Source organism: Austrofundulus limnaeus, unplaced genomic scaffold (genome assembly GCF_001266775.1).
Source record: "Austrofundulus limnaeus strain Quisiro unplaced genomic scaffold, Austrofundulus_limnaeus-1.0 Scaffold475, whole genome shotgun sequence".
Taxonomy (NCBI): domain Eukaryota; kingdom Metazoa; phylum Chordata; class Actinopteri; order Cyprinodontiformes; family Rivulidae; genus Austrofundulus; species Austrofundulus limnaeus.
This window is the reverse complement of record NW_013952877.1, coordinates 188285-196606: the sequence shown is the minus strand read 5'-3', so window position 1 is coordinate 196606 and position 8322 is coordinate 188285. Positions and strand designations below refer to the sequence as shown.

The window sequence follows — 8322 nt, the reverse complement described above, 5'->3', positions numbered from 1 at the left end:
GAACCAGCCTTTGCCGTAATGTGTTTTGGGGTTTGAAAGCCACTGGGACATCATGTTTAGAAAATAAACGTCTCAGTTTCTCCGAAACACCTGCAACATACGGAAAAACCACTGGTTTGGGTCTGGGTTTGGGGTCTTCATTTTCACCTGAAGGTTGCATGGAATCCTGTCTGTGTTTCTTCATAGGTCTTAATGTTCAGTTCTGATTTGGACATTTGCCAATAATTGTTATCTAGGCCATAGGAGAGAGGTGTATCAAAGTTAGAAAAAAGTAAGTAAAAACTCTAAATATGTTTAGAATTACAACAGAACTAAATAATATTATTTTACAACTTGAATGCAGTGTGACACTGTGGCTCAAGTGTTAGAGCCTTTCAGCAAGAAGGTTGCTGGATTGAATCCCTGTTGGGGACCTTTCTGGGTAGAGTTTCCATGTTCAGCATGGGTTTTCTCCAGTTACTCCAGCTTCCTCCCACAGATCAAAAACACGACTGTTAGGTTAATTGGTTACTCTAAATTGTGCCTAGGTGTGAGTGAGAGAGTGAATGGTCATTTTTCTCTATGTGTCTCTATGATGGACTTGTATCCTGTCCAGTGTGTACCCTGTCCTTCAGTGACTGCTGGATATGGGCACCAGTGACCCTTTAAGGAAGAAGTGGATAAAAGATAATGGACAGATGGAGGGACTTGAATGCTTGGCTTAGATCCAGATTACGTAAATAAATTTTGTGCGAGAATCAAAATGAACCAAAACACTATTAGATGTCTCAGAGGCACACACAGTGGTGAGGTGATGAAGTGACTGAGGCTGTGAGTCAATAGCCTATCAGGGCTCTAGAGTGCGACCAATTTGGTCCCAAATGTGACCTAATTTCCTAATAGTGTGACTAAAGAAAATGTCCAAACTTTCAGTTAATTGAAGGGGAGGGGGGGGCGGTCGCCCGCTGAAACAAAAAGTTTCCATGTGCCATAAAAAATGAATCCAGTAGTATGGTCGCCTGCTCACACAGTTTCATCTCTCCCACACGGCGCTCTCTGCTCGCAGGCTCTCTCTCTCTGTGTGTGTGTGTGTGTGTGTGTGTGTGTGTGTGTGTGTGTGTGTGTGTGTGTGTGTGTGTGTGTGTGTGTGTGTGTGTGCGTGTGCGTGCACACATGCATTCATGCACGCACGCACGCACACACACACACACACACAAGACTGTGTGTACCAGGGAAATGGTCAGCCATTGTCCCCATCTGACCATGAAGCAAAAACGTGTACACACACACGCATAGCGAAACAAGTGTAGTGTTTTATTTTCTTTTTCCAAATCGGAGTCTGGAAAACATTTTTTTTCTTGTTAACTGTGAAGATGAAAGGAAGATGTGGACGGTTGCTTGTTCTTAAGTCCATCTTGCTAATTTAACAGTCAAGTTCTGCTCTGTGAGTGCAGCAGATCATTCCAACAGCATGAGGAAGCTCACCTGTATGGCAGGTCGCTGTTACACTTAATTCGCGTCACCACAGTTACATTCCAAGTATCTGAATTTGGTTCTTCTGTATCTCAGGAGGATAAAACTAGACATATTAGAAATTTAAGTGGAATAAGATGTGATAATAAGATTCAACAAATGCTAATGAAATTGCAGACTTTTATGTGTTCTGATATATTTTTTAAAAATCTGCACAAACTTTTTATAAATATCAGTAATATTTTTGTTATTAAGCATTATTCTCTGTTCATCATTCTGGTTTAGCCAAGGCCAAAGATCCATAGGGCCAAACTACAGGAGTTGTCCTTCTGAGGGGCAKGTGTCTAAAAGAAATTTAACCATGACATTTTAAGATGTTTATAATATGTTCAGCTCTTGAACATTTGAACGTAGAATTTTTATAGAATCACTTTAAATACTTTTCAGTAAGTTATGAGTCTTGTACAACTCTGGTTCAAATAAAAAACGTTGTTTACTTGATTGTTAACTAACCAACTAACTAACTACCTACTACTTTCGAGTTAATATTGCCTTAATAAAAAGTGATAAAAAAATTACCCTGTAAAATGCTGATGTTAAATGTTACGTGGTTGAAAATGTCAGTGCACCTAACTTTAGTGCTGGTGCGTGCACCTAAGAAAAAATGTTAGGCGCACCTGTGCAACCATTGCAAAAAGTTAGTCTAGAGTCCTGCCTATGTGCCACCATCATTGATGATGTTTTTCAGTTAAAATTCCAGCCACACACCTCCCTTCTGCTTCCCGCCTACTGCCTGTTGTTTTTAGCATCAGCTCCTGGTACTAGTCCATGAAAAAGTCACAAAAGTTAGAGCATCTGTGAGCTTCTGGTATAAAAGGTGATTTCTGTTGTGTGCCATTGTGTCTACTAACCAGTAGGTACAAGTAAGTAGTTGTTTTTTTTCCTCCATTTTCCTTTTGATGAGGAGTTAAGGTGACAGCAATGGATCATAGCAATACAGGGAAAACTTATCTTTAAAAGCTCACGCTTGCGTTTGTAATCGGCATTTCTAACCTGAGGATATTCAAGAGCCAGCATCAGAAATGAGAAGAAGGGAGGCTAATTATCCCCAAGACCCGAGAGGAAAGACCATTTCCAGAGGACAGCTAGGAGGAAGCTAACACAGCAGCCAGTATGTAGACTAGACGTTCGGATCACGTTCACACCACTACTCCAGACTCTGCAGTTGTGGATTTAGTGCCGGAGGTAAATTATATTATCCGGGAGTAAATCTGCCAGCTACGAGAACAGTTTGAGAGCCTGATGCTGAGGCAGCTGTTCGACATTCACCATTTTGCTGCTTCCGACAAGAACATTAGATCTTTCACAAGGTAGGTGTGTGTGTGTGCGCGTTTGTGTTATACAAGGTATGAAATTATTTTAGGCAACTTTTTCACGAGTTTTGTGCAAAAGTAAAATCTTGTTAGAGTGTATATTACAGCGTAGACACAACCTGAGGCCCCACCCCCCGCCCCGAGAGCAGCAGAACCTCCGCCTGATAATCATTACGTTTTCAGTTCACTAACGTCGGGGAAAACGATCCAAACCAAATAAGTAGCCATCAATTTAAAGCCCAGACTCTGCTCTTTCCAACAATATAAGTGTCACAGCTCTACGTGAAAAATTCACAGAACAAGCAGCCAAGGAATAGCAAAAAGTCTAAATTCTGGACCCATAAACAAGAACATATTTCCTTTGTTTTTATGCCTTTAATCCACTTTGGAGAAATTTTGTCCACTTGGCTGCATCTCCTGTGTTAATGTCAGTACATGTAATATGCTAATTCTGTACTGTGGAGATCATTAACAGTCGTTGTCGAGTGAAAAAATCTTTTGCTAACACAGGCCTGCGAACCGGAAGACCGGTGTGTGGCCAAAGAATGTGGAAGTGCTCGAAGTCCATGGCATAGAGGCTATTGCAGACAGGTCCAGGGATTTATTTCAGTGCAACAGTGAAAAAAACATTACAATAAGAATTACATCCTGCTTCGTCAGGACAAAAGGAGCAGCAGCTTTGTGAATCATCTGAAGCTTTCTCCCCTCAGCTCTGACTGCAGCCAGGGCTGATGTGTGAGGCTGTAGTGAGTCAGGCCGGTTCTCAGTGCTTTGAAAAGGAGGAGGGGCTCACCGCAACACTTGCTGCTTGCAGAGGAAAGTGCCTGAAAAATGAAATCGCCAGTTTCTAAAAGTATCCAATAACACCGGGAAAAGTCATTAGGTTTGTCGCTTTTTGGAAAAAAGAGGGGTTTGAAAACTTGCTAAATCATGTCGCTAAATTGACAACATTGACACTGTGCAGTTGCAGGTTGGTGATCTGCTGTGTGGTTCTACATGTGTTTGGCTCCTCCTGACTCCTCCTCCTCCTCCTGAACGTCCTGTTGCTGGCTGGACTGTTTGTCTCCTGCTCCTCCACTCTTTTTCAGTCCATCTCTCCTGTCAGTGCCTGTCATATTGTTCATCGGCTGTGATTTTATCTGAGCAACTTGTCACTTTGTTTGGGTGACTTGTCAAAAGGTTTGACCACCGTTTATTGGCTGCTGTTTGAAAAATTGAAGTACAACCCAAATTCCAATGAGGTTGGGACGTATTGTAAGTGTTGCAGGCAACAAATTCAAAATGAGTGAATATTTGTAAAAAAACAAAGTTTATTCAATTGAATATTAAATATTGTGTGTTTGTAGTGTATTCAATTGAATATAGGTTGAAAAGGATTTGCAAATGTTTTACACAACGTCTCAACTTCATTGGAATTAGGGTTGTATTTTATAACCAGGTGTAGTTCAAGCTGGTGACACAAGTGTTTGGTTTGAGGTGTGTTTTGTGGTGACTGCTGAATAAAATGTAAGTTTCTATAGGCAGGCCCAGAAGTCTTACTTGTAGAAACTGTTGTTTTCTTATGAGACAGAAGGTGTTTCCATTAAAAGGTTGTATCAGCAATTTATTTCCTTTTTCTACTTAGTTGGTAATAACCAACTAACCAAGGTTATGTAAATTTGGTAGACAGAGTTCTTGGTTAAACAAATTTTTAAACTTTATTTGTTTGTTGACATGATTTCCCTTCAGTATTAGACTGTTTTTGTTTTGTCAAAAGTTTCCTTTGTAAACTGTAACTGATGGTGCCCCATCTTTTGCTCTCGTCTATTAAAACTCAAAATTCTATAACAAAATAAATTATTTTCCTTTTTTCAAACCAATTCCATCTTAATGGTACCTCAATTTATCCCTGTGTAAGGGTCCTCAAAGGGGAAATAAACATTTCCACTTTGACTCTGGTTTAAAAATACTTTTCTCAAAAGAGACGTTTTATTTTCTTTAATAAACAAAATAATAATGTTCTTTATATTTTTGATTTATACTTTCTTTTAACTACAAATTATTATCATTTTATAAATCAAAAGTTACATAATGAAAAGAATGACAAATTAATCTTTTACATTATAATTAAGAAAAAGAAAAAAACACACAAATATTTGTTTTACACAAATATTTGTTTAATCAACTATTATTTTTACAATAAAAGTGATTAAGTTTTTTTCGGATTTATTCTTCAATTTAACTAATTTGATTGTTGTGATTATGACTTCACTGTGTTTTATTATGAAATATACATACATAAAAATATTTGTATTTGAATCCTAGACAAATATTTTAAGGTTTATTTCAGTTTAAATGATTCTCTTATGTTCCATTGAACTCTGATTCATTTTTCATTCAGTGTAAGTCTGTCAAAGTTAAACTTGTTTTTCTGAACAGGTGCAAATGTTATTCCACCATGGCAGAGAAATGTCGAGAACTAAAAATTTTCATTCCTTCCTCCTAACTAACACAAGTCGAGGTCATTCCTTGTTACTCCCTCTTTAGAACTAACACAGACAGAGCCTCGACAGAAGTGAGTGAGAAAAAAAGAGACGAAAGGACATCAATTTTCATCTCTCTGAGCTGTTTTCCTTTTACAGGAACATTCAGCCTTTGACAATTAGATTTGCCTCTGGTGCCAACGAGCAAGTCTTTTTGTCTAGAATCATGACACCTTCAGTCTTGATTCAACAACAGCTTTGAAGCTCCATTATTTTCAGTGATGTATAGACCAGTGGTTCCCAAACTTTTTATCTTCTGACCCACAATATATCCATGGCAAAAACTTGTGACCCCAAATATTACTGGTCTGAGTACACAAACTATGTTAATAACCCTAAAACACAGGCTTTTTGACCATCTAAACAGCTTATACACAAATATAAATACTTATTTATACTTTTTTGTGTTTTTGGAATAGTTATAGGGAAAATATCACATCAGCAATTATTTTATTGCCCTTTAAATTAATTTCTGGAGATTATCCAAGGTGCTTCATGACCCATTATTGGGTCCCAAGCCCAACTTTGGGAACCAAAGTGCAGTGGTTCCCAAACTTTTCAGCTTTTGACCCACAAAATAACAGTAGCAGAGACCTGTGCCCCCAGATATTTTTGTATAATAAACATTTCTATCAGGTCAACTAAACATGGGCATAGTAACAATATTTTTATACTACATTTATCTGTTTTAAATACACTAACCTCACTCCTTTGTAACAACTAAGGCAAAAATGTAATTAATTCAGAAAATCTTTTCAGGACCCCACCTTGATGTTTCGGGACCCCAGTTTGGGTCCCGACCCCAACTTTGGAAAACACTGGAAAAGTACAAGTATCTTATCATAAAAATACTTTGGTAAAAGTTAAAGTCTTCTTTAAAAATATTACTTGAGTAAAAGTCGTAAAGTATCTGATATTTTTTGTACTTAAGTATAAAAAGTACATTTTTGACGCAAAATCTACTTAAGTATTAAAAGTAAAAGTACTGAGTAAAAGTGAGCAGTTAGATTTTCCAAAATGACATTTATTGGGAGGAGACTTCTCCAAAAGAACTTTTTTCTAACAGCGTGCAGCTGTGACGGACTGTGTACAAAGTTATACGATTTCAGAATGGCATATATTTATACTTCTCATTTAACCACAATTTAATGCACTCTATCCAGGAGACACAATTTATTAGGATAGTATTTTTTTAAATAATAACGTGGAATAAAATAGGAGTAACGACTTTCTACTTCTTATCTTTTTCAAAAAATATAAGGAGTAGAAAGTACAGATAACTGTGTAAAAATGTAATGAGTAAAAGTAAAAAGTACACTGAAAAATAATTACTCAAGCAAAGTACAGATAACCACAATTTCTACTTAAGTACAGTAACAAAGTATTTGTACTTAGTTACTTTACAACTCTGATTATTTTTAAACTTCTGAAGAGAAGTCTTATTTTGAAAGAAAACCTGAGCGAATCTTGTCTCTCTGCCGGACAAACGCAGATCTTCTGAGACGCTGTAAATCAAAACGTGGGAGTTTTTGCTGGTCGTAAGGGTCCTGTTGGCTATACTTAACAAACCGAGTGAGTCCTGTCCACACGCTTGACCTGACGGTCGAAAACATCACCAGGTAAAGCTGAAGTTCTGTAAAGTGTTCGGAGGTCCGGCCGACTCGGTGGTAAAGACGCAGAGTGCTCGTTTTGGTTTTCACACTTTGATAAGATAATTGATCATTCTTAAATCTTAAAACTAATCCTCCTTCTTCCTTACTTTTCTTAAGCTTAAAACCTTGCCATATAAGTAAACGTGCCTGTAAACATCTGGTTTATCAAGATCTAAGCCTAAAGTTTACTCTTCTTTCTGAGTTGTCATTTTTTCATTAATCATTACAGACACGTACTTGATTCTTGTTGATGTTTTTACTCATAAAGTTCTGATTATTCACAATAATTTGTACATACTGTAAGTAGTTTATTTTAAAATAAATATCATTTATTTTAGAAAACTTGAACTACTGAGTACGATAAATTATTGTGTCTGTGTGTTTCTCACATTTACACAGAGAGGTGTTTAATCTTCCCAGAGAAAGGACTCATGATTCCTCATAACGTTATGTTTAGAGAAGTGTAGAGACCTTAGTTCTCTTACACCTGTGAAGATGTAAAACCTTTTAAAGACATTAAAATGTCAGTTTAATCATGTAAAGTTTAACTTTTCGGTGATTATGTTTATTATTTTTGATGCCTTCATGCTTTTAGGGACCAAAATGTGCTTATCTGTAAGATATGAGACAATTACTTGTCTGTCATCTCCTGCCCGTTCCAGCAGAGGGAGTGGTTCACTGGTGCTGGTTCACGACTGCACAAAGCCTCCCCGAGCCCACTGTAGAAGGAGTTGAAGCCCCTCAGGTTGGTTATAAAGTCCCTGAAAAGAAAAATGGTGAAAGAAAATGTTGAGCAGAAAGACAAAGTACAAAACTGTCAAAGAGGGAAAAAATAGGCAATTTTGGTGAAATATGATTGAAAATAAGTTGATTGGATCCCCCATGAGAGAGAGAGATTAAAAGAGGTCAGAACAAGCAGTAATTGACATTAATCTGGCCGTTGTGCAGCCCCGCAGGCAGATTATTTCACAGCTCAATTAAGACCTCGAGTGCAGAAACGAGGAGCGTCACGAGTTCCATTAGAGATGACCAGAGTGTGTGCGTGTACAGAGCTCTCACTCCGGAGTCCTGTCTTTGATTTCCTCACCTGCGGAGACCCGCCAGAGTCTCATCAGAGTCCGACGGTGGAGCATCACGAGCCACAGGGGCAGCAGGGGGCTGAAGAGGAGGGGGCTCCACGGAGCGAGAGGCCCGCTGTGGAGCGTGTCCACACATGCCGCCCACCTGGAGAGCAGAGGAGGAGGAGACATACACTGAGAGAGAGAAAAATGTGTGTGTGTGTGTGTGTGTGTGTGTGTGTGTGTGTGTGTGTGTGTGTGTGTG

General features: G+C 38.4%; 1 protein-coding gene across 1 annotated transcript in view; it reads right to left on the bottom strand.

Moving 5' to 3' along the window:
• The window catches only part of gpc3 (glypican 3), a gene marked incomplete at its 5' end in the record, with an annotated part of 266616 nt that overhangs the window by 92741 nt on the left and 165553 nt on the right, over positions 1 to 8322 (bottom strand). Inside the window, 2 exon segments of the mRNA XM_014025434.1 lie at positions 7635 to 7760; positions 8087 to 8223. Of these exon segments, the coding sequence (XP_013880888.1) occupies positions 7635 to 7760; positions 8087 to 8223 (263 nt within the window).